At 46.5% G+C, this 22,320-nt stretch overlaps 1 protein-coding gene across 1 annotated transcript in view; it reads right to left on the minus strand.

Annotated features, from left to right (window-relative positions):
- Positions 1–236: 236 nt before the first annotated feature.
- PHEX (phosphate regulating endopeptidase X-linked) overlaps positions 237–22,320 on the minus strand; it is a 101,733-nt gene continuing 79,649 nt past the window's right edge. The window contains 7 exon segments of the mRNA XM_054383967.1: positions 237–339; positions 4,771–4,847; positions 6,313–6,417; positions 6,540–6,605; positions 10,694–10,824; positions 12,422–12,489; positions 18,956–19,010. Of these exon segments, the coding sequence (XP_054239942.1) occupies positions 237–339; positions 4,771–4,847; positions 6,313–6,417; positions 6,540–6,605; positions 10,694–10,824; positions 12,422–12,489; positions 18,956–19,010 (605 nt within the window).

Here is a 22,320-nt window from a genome sequence, read left to right on the forward strand (position 1 = left end):
CTAGCCTGGAGTTGTTCATGTGGGAGGGATTGCTCAGCCCACCACACTGGAACAAGCAGATGACCCTCGGAGGTCCCTTCCCACCCAGACCGTCCTATGCTGCTTCTGTCATAAGAGAGAGGATTTTCCTCCCCAGATGGCTAAACGTGATGCCAGCAGTGGGCTTGAGCTCAGGTTGCAGCAGGTGTCACACTGTAGCTCCATCCCTCTGGAGAGGAGGCCTGGCAGGGGGACATCTACCAGAGGCGGCAGGACTCTGCCCCGCGGTTCATGGTGCTGTTGGGTGGGCAGCCGAAAGCTCGCCGGAACTCCTCGAAGTTGCTCATGGCGCCAATAACTCTGCAACAAGAAAGGTGAGGGGGGCTCAGTTTGTCTGCTGCTGAACACTGCACAGCTCAGAATGGTTCAGGGGGCTTTGTGTCAGGCTGCATTTGCAGGCTTTCCAGGCCATCTACACAGAGTCACAGAATGAACCAGGTTGGGAAAGACCTTCGAGACCAAGCACCATCTGATCAACTAAACCATGGCACTGAGTGCTTCATCCAGGCTCTTCTTAAACACCTCCAGGGGTAGTTGGGAGGGACTATTTAGGATATCAGGTAGTGATAGGACTAGGGGGAATGAACAAAGCTAGAAGTGGGGAGATTCAGACTGGATGTGAGGAAGAAGTTCTTCCCCATGAGAGTGGTGAGAGCCTGGAATGGGTTGTCCAGGAAGGTGGTTGAGGCTCCATCCCTGGAGGTGTTTAATGCCAGGCTGGATGAGACTCTGGCCAGCCTGATCTAGTGTGAGGTGTCCCTGGCCATGGCATGAGGGTTGGAACTGGATGATCCTTGTGGTCCCTTCGAACCCCGACTGATTCTATGCTTCTATGGTGACTCCACCACCTCTTTGGGCAGCCCATTCCAATGGCCAATCTTTCTAGGAAGAATTTCTTCCTACCATCCAGCTAAACCTCCCCCTGCACAGCTTGAGACTGTGTCCTCTTGTTCTGGTGCTGGTTGCCTGGGAGAAGAGACCAACCCCCACCTGGCTACAACCTCCCTTCAGGCAGTTGTAGACAGCAATGAGGTCTCCCCTGAGCCTCCTCTTCTCCAGGCTAAACACCCCCAGCTCCCTCAGCCTCTCCTCACAGGGCTGTGCTCCAGACCCCTCCCCAGCCTCATTGCCCTTCTCTGGACAAGTTGAAACTCAACATCTTTCTTGAACTGAGAGGCCCAGTTTAAAAAAGCAAAAGGTTCATGAGAAGCAAAGTTAGTGTGAAGACAACCTCGGTGAAGGGCCTGGAGCACCTGGGCTACGAGGAGCATCTGAGGGAGCTGGGGGTGTTCAGGCTGGAGAAGAGGAGGCTGAGGGAGACCTCATTGCTCTCTGCACCTACCTGAAGGGAGGTTGGAGTGAGGAGAGGGCAGCCTCTGCTCCTTGGTGATAAGCAACAGGAGCAGAGGAAATGGTTCCAAGCTGCACCAGGGGAGGTTCAGGCTGGATGTTAGGAAATATTTCTCAGTGAAAGGGTTGTCAAACATCTGAATGTTCTGCCCAGGGCAGTGCTGGAGTCCCCATCCCTGGGGGTGTTCAAGCAGTGTGTGGAGCTGGTGCTTAGGGACATGGGTTAGTGTTGACCCTAAACTGGGTGGGAAGGTTGGACTGGATGAGCTTGGAGGTCTCTTCCAACCAGATGTTTTCTGTGATTCTGTTTCATTCTGTACTTGAGAAACATTTTTCTTAGAAACTCCATGAAAACCAGTTGCATTTCATGGGTCCTGAGCCTGCAGTGCACTCATGCAGCACAGAAGGAAAACTGTGTCCTAGGCTGCATCAAGAAGAGTGTGGCCAGCAGGGCAAGAGAGAGGATTCTGCCCCTTGACTCTGCTGTGGTGAGACCTCACCTCCAATGCTGTCCAGCATAAGCAGGACACAGAGCTGCTGGAGTGAGTCCAGAGATCCAGGGGCTGGAGCACCTGAGGACAGGTAGAGGGAGCTGGGGGTGTTCAGCCTGGAGAAGAGAAGACTCCAGGGGAACCTTAGAGATGCCTTCCAATAGCTGAAGGGATCCTGCAGGAAGGCTGCAGAGGGACTTTTCATAAGGGTGTCTAGAGACAGGACAAGAAGGAATGGTCTGAAGCTGAGGGAGAGTAGGGTTAGACTGGATTTTAGGAAGAAGTTCTTCAGCAGTAGGATGGTGAGACTCTGGAACAGGCTGCTCAGAGAGGTTGTGGCTGCCTCCTCTCTGGAGGTGTTCAAAGCCAGGTTGGATGAGGACTTGAGCAGCTGAGTCTAGCTGAGAGGTGTCCCTGCCCATGCTGGGAAGGTTGGAGCAGATATCTCTGAGGTCCCTTTCCAACCTGAGCCATTCTGTGATTCTGTGATGATTCTATGACTTCTGAAATACATTTCCTGAGGCTCCTACCTTGACCAGCCCCAAGACTCTCTTCCTTCCACCACAGCTGGTGTGAAACTGCAAAAGCAACATATCCCTGCCTCACACAAGCTAGGCAATGTGCCTGCATCCCAGCCTGGCACCTTCAGGCATGGAGGAAGAGCCCTCTCTTTGCATGCAGTTGTCCTTGGCTCCTACTTCCATGTCTGTATTGTTTCATGCTGTCAGAAACTGTTATTTTACCACTGGAAGATTTGGCTTGGGCTGTCTGCTGCTTTTCCCTGGGCTTTGAAACCTCTTGGAATGCACTGGCTTGAAATTTGCAACAGGATGAAAGTAAACAGCAAGACTGAGTTAAAAGCAGAAAAGTGGCTACTGAGATATCAATTATGAGCATTTCCACCTTCTTTGTTATGCAGTGGGGAAGGTTTTGCCTTTTTTTTTTCCTCTCCAGTGCAGACAATCAACTTCTCAGCATAGCTCAGCATGGCAGAAACCCTTCTGATTACACTGATTAGGTTTTTCTGGAGGTAAGGAAATTTGCAGTCAGCTGGTGCCAAAAACAAAAAAAAAAAGGGGGAAATAAATGACTAAAAGGTCAGTTTTGTAGGGGGAACTACAAAACAAGGTTAGGCTTCAGATAAGATACCCAGCTTTAGGGTAAAAACATTGCAAACACAGAATCACAGAATCCATCTGGTTGGAAGAGAGCTCCAAGCTCATCCAGTCCAACCTTCCACCCAGCACTGAAGGGTCAACACTAAACCATGTCCCTAAGTGCCAGGTCCAGGGGCTGCTTGAACACCCCTAGGGATGGTGACTCCAGCACTGCCCTGGGCAGAACATTCCAATGTTTGACAAACCTTTCACTGCAGAAATATTTCCTAACATCCAGCCTGAACCTCCCCTGGTGCAGCTTGCAACCATTTCCTCTGGTCCTGTCTCTTGCCACCAAGGAGCAGAGGCTGTCCCCTCCTCACTCCAACCTCCCTTCAGGTAGCTGTAGAGAGCAATGAGGTCTCCCCTCAGCCTCCTCTTCTCCAGCCTGAACACCCCCAGCTCCCTCAGATGCTCCTTGCCCTTCACCAGCCTCATTGCCCTTCTCTGGACAGGCTCCTGAACCTCAACATCCTTCCTATAGGGAGGGGCCCAGAACTCAAGATGTGGTCAAATTTTCTGCCAAATACAGACATAATGTAGCACTTTGAGGACAAACACACAAGTCTGAGTCCAATAAATGCAACAAACAGGAATCCCAACAGAACAAAAAAAACCCAAACCTGCTCTTGGTCACACAAGGTCTGCCCCATCCCTGGAGATACTCAAGGTGAGGCTTGACAGGGCTCTGGGCAACCTGATCTAGTGGAGGATGTCCCTGCTGACTGCAGAGGGGGTTGGATTGGATGAGCTTTGGAGGTCCCTTTCAACCCAAACCATTCTATGATTCTATGATCTGTAGGGAAGCAGAGAAATAAACTCTGGCTTTCTAATTCTTATGTAGTGTCAAAGGTTCCCCATTTTCCATTTTCTTCTTGGGTTCATGGGTATCTGGGGTTGGGGAAACCTTTGGGAAGCCTTTTGGGCAAAGACATAAATATGGATGGGCTACCACAGTTCCTTCCAGTAAAGTGTCTCTTGTAGGCCAGCTGAAGAGTTTCATCCTGAGCTGAGCTTACAGGGCATGGGGAGAGATGTTTTAGGGTGTTGGGTAGTGATAGGACTAAGGGGAATGAAAAAAAACTAGAAATGGGTAGATTCAGATGGGATGTTAGGAAGAAGTTCTTCCCCATGAGGGTGGTGAGAGACTGGCACAGGTTGCCCAGGGAGGTGGTGGAAGCCTCATCCCTGGAGGTTTTTGCAGCCAGGCTGGATGTGGCTGTGAGCAACCTGCTCTGGTGTGAGGTGTCCCTGCCCATGGCAGGGGGGTTGGAACTGGATGAGCCTTGACGTCCCATCCAACTCTGACAATTCTATGAGGCTATGATTTTGCTTTGCATTATTATATAATTTAGGGTACCCACTTTAATGAACACAGGCAGGTTAAATCAAGGACCCTCCTAATAATCACTGTTTTCTAAACTAGAATTGCATAGGAAGAAAGGCAAAGTGATAGAGAAGACATTCAGGATACTCAGGCCATGATAAGAGGGCATCAGAGTGTGCTCTGATTCTACTGCTTCTGAAGGCAGGTGCAAGCCTCTCATTGTCCCGTAAAAGCATTTGCAATAGGAAAAGAGAAGCTACTAAAACCAGTTCCATTTCAGCCTAAGGCAAAGGGCACAGTCCAGGTTTGTCTTTGCTCTTAAAGCCCTCCTCACATGCTCCATTTCTGCACTTGTGTGCTGCAGCCATTTGTGTCCTGTTGGACACTGAGGAAATATTTGACCTACCTGAACTGAGGAGGACTGTGAGCTCCAACATATATTTGCTCTCTTGCAGATGCTGGTCTAAAGGAGTTGCATCTTACCTAAAATAAGAGGGAAAAGAAAAAGAGTCAGAAATGGACATGTTGTCTGGGATGACTTTGGAAGCAAAGCAGAAGGTAAGGTCACTGTTCTTAAGATGCCTACTACAGAATGCACAAAATCCACAGACCCCCAAAACCTCCTATTTTGCTTCACCTTTGCTAGCTTGCAGCTTTCTGCAGGTCTATTCTCATGGGTTTTTTCCCATCCTTTCATGGATCCAGTGTTACAGTTTGAAAGGGGAACTTTAGCCTAGATCCTGATTGCAAAGCCTGAAAGTAAAATAAATTACCATTGGATGCAAAAGGAAAAATAATGCTAAGGGCTATAGAATTCATTGGTTTGCTAATGGGGATATAGAGTAGAAGCATAAAGAGCTCTTCCTGTCTTTTCTTCTCCTGTTGCTTCTGGTTTTAACTTCTCTCTCTCCTGGCCTTGCCAGGGGTATCTCTGCTTTGACTCCTGTGTGAGGTGACAGGAAGGAGGGAGGGAGTTGGGTAGGAGGTGAGTGGGTCCCCTGGCTCCATCCAGGGAGGTCTGAGGAGTTTCTGTGTTCCTTATAAATTGTCAATATCTATTTATTGCACATCTATTGTATATTTTGTACATATTCATTGCCTTTCCTATTTCTAGATTTTCTTTTTTTAGTCTGCTCATCAATAGAGCTTCATTTGCTTCCATCCCAAACTGAACTGCTCTGGCAAATTTTATTTTGGGGAGTTTATCCTGACTCTTTCCACCACATAATTCCTGCTTCTGCATGTTTTCACAAAAAAAAAAAAAAAACAACAAAAAAACCAAAAAACTAGCAAAGCTTTGCAGCAGCACACAGTGTAGAGCAAATGAGGGGGAGGGAGGGAGAAAATAAACTAAGATTTTCTTCCCTGCTGCTTAGTTTTCTTCAGCAATGTGTGCTCAGTAACAAATGGTGGAGGCACATTTGCAACAGGAGGAAACAGTCAGAGACTGCTGCATATTACAGGCACCAGAAATCTGGGAAGGTAAAAATGGGAAAGAAGCTAAGGAGTCAATCCATGCCACAAGAGGCTTTTATGGTGGAGGGAAGCAGCAAGAGGGAAGAAAGCTGCTGTGGAGGAAGCAGTCAGAAAATGTTGCATATTGGAAGCACCAGAAATCTGGGAATCTACAATGGAAAGAATTTAATCCATGCAACAAAAGGCTTTTATGGTGGAGGGAAGCAGCAAGAGGAAAGAAACTGCTGGGGCAACACTGTGCAAAAGCAAGAATGATTTCAGCAGTTCTGGTACCATGGACAGATGAGGACACAAAAAAAAAAAAAAAAACAGGAAAAGGGAAAAGGAATTGTAGTCCTAGGAGGAGAAGTCTCTGCTTATGGCCTGAAAAGGCTGGGGCTGGCTGGTGTAGGTTGTTGAAACAAAGCAGTCTCATCCCTGCCCTGCACACAGGATAACAGATGGGACCCTGAATCACATCTGTGCTACTCACATGGGCATAACTCAGAAAGAACAGCTGATTGTGTGTGAACTCCAGGCCTGGCAGTAAAGGTTCTTCTTCTCCTCCTCTCTTCTCTGTTATCCATCTCCTGTATGCCTGAGAAGAAAGAGATATTAAGTGTCATGGAGCATAAAGACAGCTTTTAATTTTCTTTCTTTCCTTTCTTCCTTCATTTTTTTTCCTTTTAAGACTGTTGCAGATATTTTTCATTGACTCACCCTGAAAGCCTCTCTCAAGCCTCCGTTGTCTGCAATGTTTTCTGCCAAAGTCCTTTTGCCTTTCACCTGGCAGAATGAAAGAGCATCACTCATTTGACCTGTTGTTGAACTGCCTTCTGTCTGCAGCTTCAGGAAACTGGGGGGGGAGAGGAAAAAGCAAACAACCAACCAACAAGAAACCAAAGCAAGCTGACAATGACCCCAGCCAATTTCAGCCATCCTATCTCTGGTTAAGGAAACTGAGTTTCAAGGTGAAAACTGTCAGGAAACAATTTGCTGTGATGAGTTGTCCTGGCTCTGCTCTTAGGTCACTGTAGTAGCAGCACATGAAGTGCACTCAAGAATCCAGTCCCCTGACCTTTGATCTGAGCATCAATTATTTTCCCCCAGAAGACTGTTTGCTTATCTGGTTACACATGAGATCCTGTAGCCCCTTTCTTAAACTTTTCTTTCAAAGGTTGTTTGGTTTGGGGTGTTTTTTTTTGTTTGTTTTGGGGTTTTTTGTTTGGTTGGTTTGGGGGTTTTTGTTTGGGTTTTTTTTTTTTGGGGGGGTGGGGTTTGTTTGTTTTGTTGGGTTTTTTTTCCTCTACATAATCCTGGGGGCACCAAAACTCTTCCAGTTCTGGTGCCCCCAGCATGAGAGGGACATTGAACTGTTGGAGCAGGTCCAGAGCAGGGCCACAAAGTTGATCAGAGGGCTGGAGAACCTCCCCTATGGGACAGGCTGAGAGAGTTGGGGCTGTTCAGCCTGGAGAAAAGAAGACTCTGGGGAGACTTGGAGCAGCCTTCCAGTGCCTGAAGGGGAGCTATGAGAAAGCCAGGAAGGGACTTTTGACAAGGGCTTGTAGTGATAGGATGAGAGGGAATGGCTTGAAGCTTGAGGAGGGCAGATTTAGGCTGGAGATTAGGAAGAAATTCTTTCCAGTGAGGGTGGTGAGACACTGGAACAGGTTGCCCAGGGAGGTCATGGATGCCCTCTTTCTGGAGCTCTTCAAAGCCAGGTTGGATGAGGCCTTGAGCAACCTGGGCTGGTGGAAGGTGTTCCAAGTCCCACGGGAAATGGGCTTGGAACAAGATGTTCTTTAAGGTCCCTTCCAACCTAAACCATTCTATTAATCTGTGACTCTACTACTGGGATGTTAAAATGACTTTTAAGTCAGATAAAGCAGCACAATTAAAAATAACTGTGGGAGACAGAATTGAAATTGCTAGGGTGTTCAGGGCTCTAAAAATATCTGCAAGGAAGTTTCCACTTGCTGTTTCCTAGTAGTGATTCCAAGAGCCAGAGCAAGAAGAATCCTCTGTGAGAGGCAGAGCTATTGCTATTTCCTAGGATTGATTCCAAGAGCAAAAAGAATCCTCTGTGAGAGGCAGAGCTATCTAAACTTTGTGAGAAAGCCAATCTCCTGTCATTACCAAGTGCAATGTACTGATGAAGAAACCCTCATTTCTGCAAGGGTAGCATTCTCTCCTCCCACCCAGCCTGCTGAGGGCTCAGTGTCACCAAACTGTATCTTTAATTAAGCATCTTTAGCCTCTGCTCTGCCTGGAATAAGCAAGGTAATTGAGTCCAGTTTTGAGCAGAGCTCTGAAGGTCAGTGATGGCCTTGCAGGTCCTCTATGCTGCAGGGATGACTATAGGGGGGTTGGCATCAGACTCACCTTAGTTTCAGGATGGTAAAAGAGAGAAAAAGGGAGGGAGAAGAGGTAAAAGGACAAGAAAGTTCAAGAGAGACAGAGACCTGCTGCAGAGAGTCCAAGGGAGAGCCAGGAGGATGCTGAGGGGACTTGAGCATCTCCCCTGGGAAGAGAGACTGAGAGCCCTGGGGCTGTTTAGTGTGGAGAAGAGAAGGCTGAGAGGGATCTAATCAATGTCTATCAATAGCTGAGGGGTGGGGGTCAGGTGGAGGGGGCCAGGCTCTTTTGGGTGGTGCACAGTGATAAGACAAGGAACAACAGGTTCAAACTTGAACATAGAAGATTTCAGCTCAACATGAGGAGAAACTTCTTTCTAGTGAGGGTGACAGAGCCCTGGAGCAGGCTGCCCAGAGAGGTTGTGGAGTTCTCTGGAGCCTTTCCAAACCCACCTGGATGCATTCCTGTGCAGACTCCCCTGGGTGATCCTGTGTTGGCAAGGGGCTTGGACTGGATGATATCTGGAGGTCCCTTTCAACCTCTAATGTACTCTGGCGCTGTGCCATAAAGGATACCCAGGTGTGGGTGCACAGTCCCAACACTGTCTATCAATATCTGAGGGCTGGGGGTCAGGAGGGAGGGGACAGGCTCTGCTCAGTTGCACCCTGGGATAGATCAAGGGGTAATGGATGGAAACTCCAGCACAGGAGGTTCCATCTCAACATGAGGAGGAACTTCTTCAGTGTGAGGGTCCCAGAGCCCTGGAACAGGCTGCCCAGAGAGGTTGTGGAGTCTCCTTCTCTGGAGCCTTTCCAGCCCTGTCTGGATGTGTTCCTGTGTGACCTGTGCTGGATTCTATGCTCCTGCTCTGGTATCTCCAGAGGTCCCTTTCAACCCCTAACATCTTGGGATCCTGTGATTCCTGAAGGTCTGGGATTTACCCTGTTTATCCTTCATGTTGGACACTTGCATAGGGTGCACCTTTTCAGGGGTGCCCATGGCTCTGATAGACAATAAACAGAAACCATTCCCTGGCACTTTATTTCTCCTGTCCTTTTGTATGAGCTGCTGCTATCATCCTGCCTCCATGTGAGCTACAAATTGAGTCTGCATGCACACAGGGAAGAAACAGCAAGAGCTAGGTGTGAAATAAAGGAAGGTTTATGCATCCATTTGATGGCTGTAATAAATAACAGGCAGAATTGCTAAAGGAATCTATAAACCAAGCTATTACATTCTTTTCAGTTTTCATTAGGGACTTCAGAAGACATTTAATAGGCTCTGCTGACAATCATTAGACCAGCCCTGACCAGAGGCTTCATCCTCTCCCTCTGATTCCAAAAAGATGTGATCACACAATCACAGTACATTAGAGGTGGGAAGGGACCTCCAGAGATCAATCAAGTCCAACCCCTGATGGGGAGAAGTAGTTTAACCCTGCCACCAGGGTGTGGGGAGTGGTATTTTGCCTAATCACACAGAATCACAGGAACATTCAGGTTGGAAGAGACCCTCAGGATCACCAAGTCCAACCAATAACCCTAAAGGTTCACCCCTAAACCACATCCCAACCACCTTTAAACACATCCAAGATTGGTGACTCCACCACCTCCCTGGGCAGCACATTCCAATCCCTGACCACTCTGGCAGGGAAAAATGTTTCCTACTGTCCAGTCTAAACCTACCCAGCCACAGCTTGAGGCCGTTCCCTCTTGTTCTATTGCTTATTACCTGTGAGAGGAGACCAGCAGCAGCCTCTCTACAACCTCCTTTCAGGTAGTTGTAGACAGCAATGAGGTCTGCCCTCAGCCTCCTCTTTTCCAAACTAACCATCCCCAGCTCCCTCAGTCCTCCCTTCAGAAGATTTCTGAAAACAGCCAGCCCACTCCTCCTCCAAACTGACAGAATTTTTATTACACTTCCAAAATTTAAAAGAAAAAAAGAAAAAAAAAAAGAAAGGAAGGAAGGGAGGGAGGAAGGAAGGGAGGGAGGAAGGAAGGGAGGGAGGAAGGAAGGGAGGGAGGAAGGAAGGGAGGGAGGAAGGAAGGGAGGGAGGAAGGAAGGGAGGGAGGAAGGAAGGGAGGGAGGAAGGAAGGAAGGAAGGAAGGAAGGAAGGAAGGAAGGAAGGAAGGAAGGAAGGAAGGAAGGAAGGAAGGAAGGAAGGAAGGAAGGAAGGAAGGAAGGAAGGAAGGAAGGAAGGAAGGAAGGAAGGAAGGGAGGAAGGGAGGAAGGGAGGAAGGGAGGAAGGGAGGAAGGGAGGAAGGGAGGAAGGGAGGAAGGGAGGAAGGGAGGAAGGGAGGAAGGGAGGAAGGGAGGAAGGGAGGAAGGGAGGAAGGGAGGGAGGGAGGGAGGGAGGGAGGGAAGGAGGGAAGGAGGGAGGGAGGGAGGGAGGGAGGGAGGGAGGAAGGAATTGTTGTGAGGAATGAAGCTGGTAGCCCCAAGGGGGTGGAATTAATAAGAAGACAAATCTATAAAAAGCAGACTCAAGACACTGAGTGCACCACTGGTGTGTTACATACGTGCAAGCCAGCTCTCTTCCAGTAGTAGTTGCTGTATTGATCAATCATGCATTTGGTTTTCTCTTTAAATCTCTCCTCAGAGTCAGTTGTCCACCATGGGTCTAGATTTCCATTTTTGTCGTATTTCCGACCTGGAAAGGGAGAAAGCAAAAAAGCAAACAGGCAAAAGTGGGTTTCTAGCAGAACATTCCAAGCTCTTCCAGGTTTTCAGGCTGTTACCTGGACAGAAAGGAGAGGTGAATGTCTTCATGCAGGCACTAATGAATGAGATCAGTGAGCAAGAATCTTCACAGAGCAGCCCTGGGGACCTGGGGGTGCTGGTGGACAACAAGTTGTGCATGGCACAGCAATGTGCCCTGGGGGCCAAGCGGCCAATGGGGTCCTGGGGTGCATTCAGAGGAGTGTGGCCAGCAGAGCCAGGGAGGTTCTCCTCTCCCTCTGCTCTGCCTTGGTTGAGGCCACACCTGGAATATTGCATCCAGTTCTGGGCTCCCCAGTTCAAGAGGGATAGGGATCTGCTGGAGAGAGTCCAAGGGAGGGCTACAAGGATGCTGAAGGGACTGGAGCACTGCCTGGTGAGGAGAGGCTGAGAGCCCTGGGGCTGGTTAGTGTGGAGAGGAGAAGACTGAGAGGGATCTGATCAATGTCTATCAATATCTGAGGGCTGGGGGTCAAGAAGGAAGGGACAGGCTCTGCTCAGTTTCACCCTGTGATAGGACAAGAGGCAATGGATGGAAACTCCAGCACAGGAGGTTCCACCTGAGCATGAGTAGGAACTTCTTTACTGTAAGGGTCCCAGAGCACTGGAACAGACTGCCCAGAGAGGTTGTGGAGATGATCAAGTCCAACCATCCTGCTAGAGCAGAATCACCAAGGGCAGGCCACAGAAGAATGCATCCAGGGGAAGTTTAGGTTGGACATTAGGAAAATTTTTTTCACTGAAAGGGTTGCCATGGCCTGGAACAGGCTACCCAGGGAAGTGGTTGAAGCATCATCCTTGGAGGTATCTAAAAGATGAGTAGATGTGGTGCTTCGAGATGTGGTTTAGCAGCAGACTTGGTAGTGTTAGGTCAGTGATTGGACTCCATGATCTTCAAGGTCTTTTCCAGCCTAAATGATTCTATGATTGTTAAGAAGCAGAAGTTTTCCCTTTATCCTTCCCACTGTCTTCATCAAGAATAGATCAAAGATTTCAGTGGGCTTCCAAAATGGTATTTTGGACTGGATGATCTTCAGAGTTTGCTTCCAAAAGTTTTCTCTTTACTCTTCCCACTGTATCCATCAGGAATAGATCAAAGATTTCAGTGGGTTTCCAAAATGGCATTTTGGACTAGATGATTTTCAGAGTTTACTTCCAGAAGTTTTCTCTTTACCCTTCCCACTGTCTCCATCAGGAATAGATCAAAGATTTCAGTGGGCTTCCAAAATGGCATTTTGGACTAGATGATCTTCAGAGTTTGCTTCCAGAAGTTTTCTCTTTACCCTTCTCACTCTTCCCATCAGGACTTTCTGATTGTGTTCCTGATATAGTTTCCACTTGAAATAAAGAGAAAGCATCAAACTTATAACAACAACAAATCTGGTTCACCCAAAAAAGACTGCACATAATTAAATTAATGAAGACAACCTCAGCATGTTTTCACTCAGCAGAGCATTACTGAAGGAAGAGAACTACATCAAAAAGCCAAGGCCCATACAGAAGTGAGCAGCACACCCAGCAGGACTCACCATTGCTGTCAAACCCATGAGTAAACTCGTGGCCAACAATGACTCCTATGGCACCATAGCTTAATGACCTGCAACACAAAGAAACAATCTCACAGAATTGTCAGGCTTGGGAGGGACCTCAAGGATCAGCCAGTATTTTGGGCTAGAAGACCTCCAGAGGTCACTTCCAATGCCAACCATTCTATGACTCCATGAATAAAACAAAAAGAATAGATCAAAGGCTGCAAAGAGCTTCCAAAGTGGTATTTTGGACTAGATGACCTCTAGAGGTCACTTCCATGCTATCACTGTATGAAAAGAGGAATAGATCAAAGGTTTCAACGGATTCCAAAATGGTATTTTGAACTAGATGGTCTCCAGAAATCACTTTCAACCCCTACCATGCTATGACTGTGAAAAAAAAAATAGATCAAAGGCTGCAAAGAGCTTCCAAAATGATGTTTTGGACTAGAAGATCTCCAGAGGTCACTTCCAACTCCTACCATGCTATGACTCTGTGAAAAAAAAAACAAACAAAAAGAATAGATCAAAGGCTGCAAAGAGCTTCCAAAATGGTATTTTGGACTAGAAGATCTCCAGAGGTCACTTCCAACCCCTACCATGCTATGACTCCATGAACAAAAGAATAGATCAAAGGCTGCAGTGGGCTTCCAAAACGGTGTTTCTAATCACTCTTTGCTGGCATGCAACAAACAGAATTGCAAATGATTGACTCTTGTTTGGAAAACACAAAACAGATCTCCCTTTGCTTTTATAGAAGGAGGTCACCCAATTCCCCTGCACCTGCCCAGGAACAGGACATGATCTACAGTCACTTCTGATCCAGTGGAGAAACAGGAGAGCAAAGATGGTGAATTATTATGGTCCTCATTGCATACAAATAAATAAGCATGGGGGGAAACAGGGATGAAAGAAGGAAAGCATCAGGGCTATTATATGTATATTTTTGTGTATATATATATATATATATATGTATGTATGTATGTATGTCTCAAATGCAGTGGAGATCAGGGGGAGAAAGTGCTCTAAATGCATCTTTCCCTCACTAATTGTTCTTTGTGATTGGAATGATTTCAGGCCCTGAGATACCACCCTTGGAAGCAGCCTGTGGTGTTTCTGTTGCGTTGTACTAGAAGAAGGGCTTGGAATTAACCTGTTATTGCTCTGCCTAATGATCCACAGCACACTAATTGCTCATCTCACTCATGGCCCCAAAGTATGATATCATTTAATTCACCCTGTTCACATGACAGTTCTTCACTTTGGGGTTTTGTTGGTTTCTTTTTTTTCCTTTCTTTTCTTTTCCTTTCTTTTCTTTTCCTTTCTTTCCTTTCCTTTCTTTCCTTTCCTTTCTTTCCTTTCCTTTATTTCCTTTCCTTTCTTTCCTTTCTTTTCCTTTCCTCTCCTCTTCCTCCTCTTCTCTTTTTTCTCTTTCTCTTTTTTCTCTTCTTTCTCTTCTCTTTTTTCTCTTCTCTTCCTTCTCTTCTCTTTTTTCTCTTTTTTCTCTTCTTTCTCTTCTCTTTTTTCTCTCCTTTCTCTTCTCTTTTTTCTCTCCTTTCTCTCCTTTCTCTTCTCTTTTTTCTCTCCTTTCTCTTCTCTTTTTTCTCTCCTTTCTCTCCTTTCTCTTCTCTTTTTTCTCTCCTTTCTCTCCTTTCTCTTCTCTTTTTTCTCTCCTTTCTCTTCTCTTTTTTCTCTCCTTTCTCTCCTTTCTCTTCTCTTTTTTCTCTCCTTTCTCTTCTCTTTTTTCTCTCCTTTCTCTCCTTTCTCTTCTCTTTTTTCTCTCCTTTCTCTCCTTTCTCTTCTCTTTTTTCTCTCCTTTCTCTCCTTTCTCTTCTCTTTTTTCTCTCCTTTCTCTTCTCTTTTTTCTCTCCTTTCTCTCCTTTCTCTTCTCTTTTTTCTCTCCTTTCTCTTCTCTTTTTTCTCTCCTTTCTCTTCTCTTTTTTCTCTCCTTTCTCTCCTTTCTCTTCTCTTTTTTCTCTCCTTTCTCTTCTCTTTTTTCTCTCCTTTCTCTTCTCTTTTTCTCTCCTTTATCTTCTCTTTTTCTCTCCTTTCTCTTCTCTCCTTTCTCTCCTCTTTTTTCTCTCCTTTCTCTCCTCTTTTTTCTCTCCTTTCTCTCCTCTTTTTTCTCTCTTTTCTCTCCTCTTTTTTCTCTCCTTTCTCTCCTCTTTTTCTCTCCTTTCTCTTCTCTTTTTCTCTCCTTTCTCTTCTCTTTCTTCTCTCCTCTTTTTTCTCTCCTTTCTCTCCTCTTTTTTCTCTCCTCTTTTTTCTCTCCTTTCTCTCCTCTTTTTTCTCTCCTTTCTCTCCTCTTTTTTCTCTCCTTTCTCTCCTCTTTTTCTCTCCTTTCTCTTCTCTTTTTCTCTCCTTTCTCTTCTCTTTCTTCTCTCCTCTTTTTTCTCTCCTTTCTCTCCTCTTTTTTCTCTCCTTTCTCTCCTCTTTTTTCTCTCCTTTCTCTCCTCTTTTTTCTCTCCTTTTTTTTCTCTGCTTTCTCTTCTCTTTTTTCTCTCCTTTTTTTTCTCTCCTTTCTCTTCTCTTTTTTCTCTCCTTTCTCTTCTCTTTTTTCTCTCCTTTCTCTTCTCTTTTTTCTCTCCTTTCTCTTCTCTTCTCTTCTCTTCTCTTCTCTTCTCTTCTCTTCTCTTCTCTTCTCTTCTCTTCTCTTCTCTTCTCTTCTCTTCTCTTCTCTTCTCTTCTCTTCTCTTCTCTTCTCTTCTCTTCTCTTCCCTTCCCTTCTCTTCTCTTCCCTTCCCTTCTCTTCCCTTCCCTTCCCTTCTCTTCCCTTCCCTTCTCTTCTCTTCGTTTGTTTTTGTTTTTTTTCTTTCCTGAAAGGTAATCTGCATGCAATGAAAATCATCCCTAGTGGGGTCTTGTTTTGTTTTGTTTTCCCCCAAGAACTATTGCAAACAGACTAAAAAATGTCAGTTAAAATGACACTTTTCAGCAATGGAAATATTATCATAGAATCATAGAATGGTTTGGGTCAGAAGGGACCTCCAAAGGTGATCCAGTCCAACCCCTCTGCAGTCAGCAGGGACATCCTCAACTGGATCAGGCTGCCCAGGGCCTCGTTGAGCCTCCCCTTGAATATCTCCAGGGATGGGGCCCCAACCACCTCCCTGGGCAACCTGTTCCAAAGTTCCAGCACCCTCATATTAAAGAATATGTTCCTAACATCCAATCTAAATCTGCCCTTCTCCAGCTTAAAGCTCCTTGTCCTGTCACTGTAGACCTTTGTAAACAAAATCTCCCCACCCTGCTTGTAGCCCTCTTCAGGTACTGGATGGCTGCTATTAGGTCTCCCTGGAGCCTTCTCTTCTCCTGTGTAGCACACAGTGATAATTGCCCATCCCAAATGACCTGTATTAGACTTGGTTTCCACCTCTGAAGTGGTTATACAGGATTTTTGCAGTATTAAAAAAAAATGGCAATGGATGGAAACTGCAGCACAGGAGGTTCCACCTCAACATGAGGAGGAACTTCTTCACTGTGAGGGTCCCAGAGCCCTGGAACAGGCTGCCCAGAGAGGTTGTGGAGTCTCCTTCTCTGGAGCCTTTCCAGCCCTGTCTGGATGTGTTCCTGTGTGACCTGTGCTGGATTCTCTGGTCCTGCTCTGGCAGGGAGGTTGGACTGGAAGCTCTCCAGAGGTCCCTTCCAACCCCTAGCATCCTGTGATCCTGTTAAATCCTGTGAAGCATAAAGTGTTAACTTCCCTTCATGCAAACACATGCAACTCTTTTATAGTAGTGGTGCTGGAAGGAGAAACTAAACCACCCCTAAATGTTAAATATTTGCAAAATCAGTTTTCCAGCCAAGTGCTGAGGACTTTGTGATGATTTTTTTTCCCTCTTCCAGTGCTATGTACTGTTTCTTTTAAGCAGACAGAAGAAAAAAACAAACCAACAACAAAGAGATGCAGGATATTTCAAGGACAAAAGCAATCTCTTGTCTGATATAAAGCAGCTACATTTGTTTACTAAATTTCATTTTGATACATACCCAAGCAAAAGCAATTTAAGCTAAGGGTAACCTTTAAAGAAAAGAAAGGAGCAAAACAGAATTCTTTAAGAGAGCCACAATTTTATTGCTGTGGCAGAAGGTTAGGGTACAAAGGGAGCTCTTCAGAAGGAAAAGCTGGAAACAGACCTGCAATAACCACAGCTGAAAAGAAGTTCACCTTTAACAAGAAAGGACTTTCTTCTATCTCCAATTACCACTTAGAAAGTCACTTGGCTCCTAAGAATTCTCTTTGAATGTAAATTCATTTGGTGCTAAATTGAGTGTCAGTCTCTCCTACATACATGGCCAAATTTCCTCTTTACAAGGACACACAGAATCACAGAACTGTTAGGGTTGGAAGGGACCTCAAGGCTCATCCAGTTCCAACCCCCCTGCCATGGACAGGGACACCTCACACCACAGCAGGTTGCTCACAGCCACATCCAGCCTGGCTGCAAAAACCTCCAGGGATGAGGCTTCCACCACCTCCCCGGACAACTTCTTCCAGTGTCTCACCACCCTCATGGTGTAAAACTTCTTCCTAACATCCAATCTAAATCTACCCATTTCTAGTTTTGCTCCATTCCTCCTATCCTATTGCTACCTGATACCCTAAATGGTCACATCCTGATTGGAAGATGGCAAATCCAAAATGTTCTAAAACTTTGCATTTCTTCTTCTTCTTTTAAGAAAAACCCAAAGATTTATTAAGGATCTATTTCACCACTGGCTGGCTTTATGTAACTGCAAAATAACTTTCAGAGAGTGCCACCAGAAACTTCTCAGGGTCTTATTGTGCCCTAAAATAGAAAGTTATTGAACTGCAGAGAAGCAGTGATTTTTCAAAATTAAATCTGTGGCCTATAATTATCCTCCCTCAGCTACAGTAGCACATGGCCCTGCTCAGGCAATCTCTTATGCACATGGAGATATTCACAGAATCAGTCAGGGTTGGAAGGGACCTCAAGGCTCAGCCAGTTCCAAGCCCCCTGCCATGGGCAGGGACGCCTCACACTACAGCAGGTTGCTCACAGCCACATCCAGCCTGGCTGCAAAAACCTCCAGGGATGAGGCTTCCACCACCTCCCTGGGCAACCTGTGCCAGTCTCTCACCACCCTCATGGGGAAGAACTTCTTCATAACATCTAATCTAAATCTCCCCTCCTCTAGCTTGGATCCATTCCCTGCAGTCCTATCACTACCCAACACCCTCAAAAGTCCCTCCCCAGCTTTCTTGTAGCCCCCTTCAGATCCTGGAAGGCCACAAGAAGGTCTCCTGGGAGCCTTCTCTTCTCCAAAATGAACAACCCCAACTCTCTCAGCCTGTCCTCATAGGAGAGGTGTTCCAGCAGTATCACCTTACCAGTATGTAGAATCATAGAATCACACAATCATAGAATTATAGAATCATAAAATCACAGAATCATAGAATTATAGAATCCTAGGATCACAGAATCACAGAACTATAGCATCAGACAATCACAGCATCACAGAATCACAGCATCACAGAATCACAGCATCACAGAATCACAGCATCACAGAATCCTAGAACAGTCCAGGCCAGAAGGGACCTCCAAAGGTCATCTAGTCCTGTCTGCACAGATCAGCTGTGTAGAAAGGACCTTAAGGCTGAATCCCTAGTCTTGCTAAACCACCATTTCATGCTTAGGAGCATCAACAGTGAACCCATGCTCAATTATTCAACTGGAAAAATTGAACAGAAACCTTGGAAAATGCACTTCCAATCGTTATGGTTAGTTTTGGTTTGTTCTACTGTCTTGCTAAAAAACTCACCCTTCAATTCCAGCAGCCTTAGAACTGATCAGTTGGAGGTGGAAAGATTGCTTCCCTTATGTGTTATGTTCTCATGCTCCTCAACAGGCAGAGGCTGAGGCCTCTGGGTTTAGCAGAAAGTGAACAATAAACTGATGCTAAATGGCTTCTCAGGGCATTCACTTCTGTTCTGCTACCTGATTTACAGCTGCCTGGAATCCCTGCACACTGCTGCAGCTGCAGGCTACAGCATGGAAACACTTCCACTTAGGTGCACTTAATTAGCAATTCCTGTGAGAAATCAGTCATCAGTTTAAGGCAACAGCAACACAGGCAGCTCCCAAGGGTAAGAAAAGTTAGTGCACAAAGGAGCAGCTTTCAAAGTCTGATTTTTTCACTATTAAAAGCAGGGAAGAACAAACAATACCAAGGGCCAAGCTTTCCCAATAGAAGGCCAGCACAGAATTCCTGGGCACTACCTTTTGGCCATCTTCAGCAGCACAGCCTTCTCCTCCATCACCTTTCCTTTGCCTCTATATATTTTCAAAGTCTGTTTTTTTTGGGTTTTTTTTCAGTATTAAAAGCAGGGAAGAACAAACAGTACCAAGGGCCAAGCTTTCCCTACAGAAGGGCAGCACAGAATTCCTGGGCACTACCCTTTGACCATCTTCAGCAGCACAGCCTTCATTCTTCATCACCTTTCCTTTGTGTATTTCCTTTTATTCCTCATAGACATTCCAAGTGCATGAGGTTCCCCAGTGCAGCACCCACCTAGGATATTCTGTTCCCCAAAAGAAAGGCTTCTGCAATTCTCCTGCTGGGAATCCTGCAATAGGAAAAAAAAAAAATTAGCAATAGTGAAGTCTCTCATTCAAGGCAGCCCAAGGGTTTGGAATTGAAACAAACTTTTAGTTTCAGGAGGTTTTGCTCAGGAGATTTTTCCTGAGGAGCAGCAGAGAGATTTTTGAGAAGAAACAAGAGATCCTTCCCTCCTTGAGGGAGGAAGATGCTGCACTGCAAGAACTTCATTGCATTCACAGAATCATCCAGCTTGGAAGAGAGCTCCAAGATCATCAAGTCCAACCAATCACCCAACCCTAACTAATCAACTAGATCATGGGTGTCCCCCTGTGGGGAAAAAAAACAAACCCTAGGTGTTTCCTGTGCAGAAAACCACTGGGCTGCCCTCAGATGTGTTGACAGATCAAGAGCCAATAAATAAGCAACAAGAATTCAGAAAGTGTTAGCTTAGAGAGGCTTCAGTGCAGCAGAAGACAGGAAAGTGATAAAATAAAAGCCTCATCTATGAAGCTGGAGTTCTGGGCCCCTCAGTTCAAGAAGGAGAGGGAAATACTTGAAAGAGTCCAGCACAGAGCCAGAAAAATGATGGAGTGGAACATCTTTCTTATGAAGAGAGCCTGAGGGAGCTGAGGGCTCTTGAGCTTGGAGAGGAGGAGCCTAAGGGGTGACCTCATTGCTGTTGATGAAGATGTGCAGGGTGAGTGCCAAGAGGCTGGAGCCAGGCTCTGCTGGGTGATGCCCAATGACAGGACAAGGGGCAAGGGTGGAAGTTGAGGCATAGGAAATTCCATGGAAACAGGAGGAAACATTTTTTCAGTGTGAGGCTGCCAGAGCCCTGGAACAGGCTGCCCAGGGAGGTTGTGGAGTCTCCTTCTCTGCAGACATTCCAAACCCACCTGGATATGTTCCTGTGTGATGTGCTCTAGGTGCTCCTGCTCTGGCAGGGGGGTTGGACTGGATGAGCTTTCGAGGTCCCTTCCAGCCCCTAACATTCTGTGATTTAGTCAGACACTCTGGTAAAAGAGACCTGTAGACTACTGAGGCTGGAGAGTCAGTCTAGCTACAGGAATTAACTAGCCACTTTTGGTAGACTAACTAGTCTTCAAAAACCTGCCCATGGTGGGTGATGCTGTCATAATGTTACACACAGGAGCTGAAGTTGTTCCTCAATTTCAAAGTCATAGAATCACAGAATGGTTTGGGTTGGAAGGGACCTCCAAAGGTCATCTAGCCCAAGCCCCTCTGCAGTCAGCAGGGACATCCTCAACGAGATCAGGTTGCCCAGAGCCCTGTCAAGCCTCATCTTGAATATGTGCAGGGATGGGACCTCAATTACCTCCCTGGGCAACTTGTTGCAGTGTTCCAGCACCCCCTTGGTGCAGAACTCATTCCTAACATCCAATCTAAATCTGCTCTTCTGTAGTCACAGGTCTGTGTCTGAATCTTGGATGACATTTCAGTGCCATCATTCTGAAGAGAGGAGCTGAATGTGGTAACAGTTTAACATCCCAAAGAACTGCTAAATAAAACAGAGAGCTATGGTCCAAAGTTTTTCTGTGCTGGTAAGAAGTGTCCCTGGTGCAATGAGCTGCCTTGTGTCAAGGATTCCCATCTGTACAGCAGAGGCATACACCTTGCTTTGGAGGTTACCCCACATGGGCATCACCTTGGCAAGGAAGAAGCAGAGCCCTCAGGTAATCTGCTTGCTTTCCAAGGAAACTCTGCTTCAGCTCTTCAAGGAATCATCTAGCCACTCAAATCAAACCCAAACCCACAGAGAAGGGCAACCAAGCTGGGGAGGGCTCTGGAGCACAGCCCTGTGAGGAGAGGCTGAGGGAGCTGGGGGTGTTCAGCCTGGAGAAGAGGAGGCTCAGGGGAGACCTCATTGCTGTCTACAACTGCCTGAAGGGAGGTTGTAGCCAGGTGGGGGTTGGTCTCTTCTCCCAGGCAACCAGCACCAGAACAAGAGGACACAGTCTCAAGCTGTGCAGGGGAGGTTTAGGATTGTGCTTAGAAAGCTCTTCACAGACAGGGAGATTGGCCATGGGATGTGCTGCCCAGGGAGGTGGTGGGGTCAGCATCCCTGGAGGTGTTTAAGAAGAGACTGAATGAGGCACTCAGTGCCATGGTCTGGTTGGTTAGATAGGGCTGGGTGATCAGTTGGACTTGATGATCTTGGAGGTCTCTTCCAACCTGCTTGATTCTGTGATTCTCTTGATTCTAACCCTACCTAGGTTTTTGTTTGGTTTTTTGTTTGTTTTGTTTTTTTTTTTAAATAGATAGGAGATGGATTTCTTTATACCTGAGATAAATCATTTTGTCCTTTCTTTAAAGGCAATATGCTGAGTGTAATTCATGTCAAATGACATAGCAAGTGGCATGTCCTCCTGGCCTGCCTAGCTGGGTTTTACCTGCTGCTCCAATCTGTCTGCCTTGACTGTCTCTCTTTGTACTTGTTAAACCCTGGAACAGGCTGCCCAGGGGGGTTGTGGGGTCTCCCTCTTTGGAGATATTCAAGACCCACCTGGATGAGTTCCTGTGTGACCTGCTCTAGGTGCTCCTGCTCTGGCAGGGGTGTTGGACTGGGTGATCTCTCAAGGTCCCTTCCAGCCCCTGACATTCTGTGATTCTTTGCCATTAGCTTCCAAAAAGTCTGCTTTTCAAACTTATTTTCTATGAGTGGCTGTTGCCCCTTACTTCTCCAGATGCTGTTTTTGTTGTTTCAAGTGTGTTATCATGGAGTACTGCATCCAGCTCTGGAGCCCCTCTTACAAGAGGGATATGGACATGCTGGAAGGTGTCCAGAGAAGAGCCACAAGGATGAGCAGAGGGCTGGAGCTCCATTCCTATGAGGACAGGCTGAAAGAGTTGAGGATATTCAGTTTGGAAAAGAGAAGGCTCTGAGGAGACCTTTTGTGGCCTTCCAGTATCTGAAAGGGGCTACAAGAAAGCTGGGGAGGGACTTTTTAGGCTATCAGGTAGTGATAGAACTGGGGGAAATGGGACAAAGCTGGAAGTGAGGAGATTCAGACTGCACATGAGGAAGAAGTTCTTCACCATGAAAGTGGTGAGACCCTGGAATGGGTTGCCCAGGGAGGTGGTGGAAGCCTCATCCCTGGAGGTTTTTGCAGCCAGGCTGGATGTGGCTGTGAGCAACCTGCTGTAGTGTGAGGTGTCCCTGCCCATGGCAGGGGGTTGGAACTGGATGATCCTTGAGGTCCCTTCCAACCCTGACTGATTCTATGATTCTATGATATTTGCTTTTCCAGCATTCCAAAACACAATTGTATGAGTGTCAAGGGCAAAGCTTTCCTCATCTAAGTCTCTTTGCTCCC

Source organism: Indicator indicator, chromosome 1 (genome assembly GCF_027791375.1).
Source record: "Indicator indicator isolate 239-I01 chromosome 1, UM_Iind_1.1, whole genome shotgun sequence".
In the NCBI taxonomy this organism is placed as follows: Eukaryota; Metazoa; Chordata; class Aves; order Piciformes; family Indicatoridae; genus Indicator; species Indicator indicator.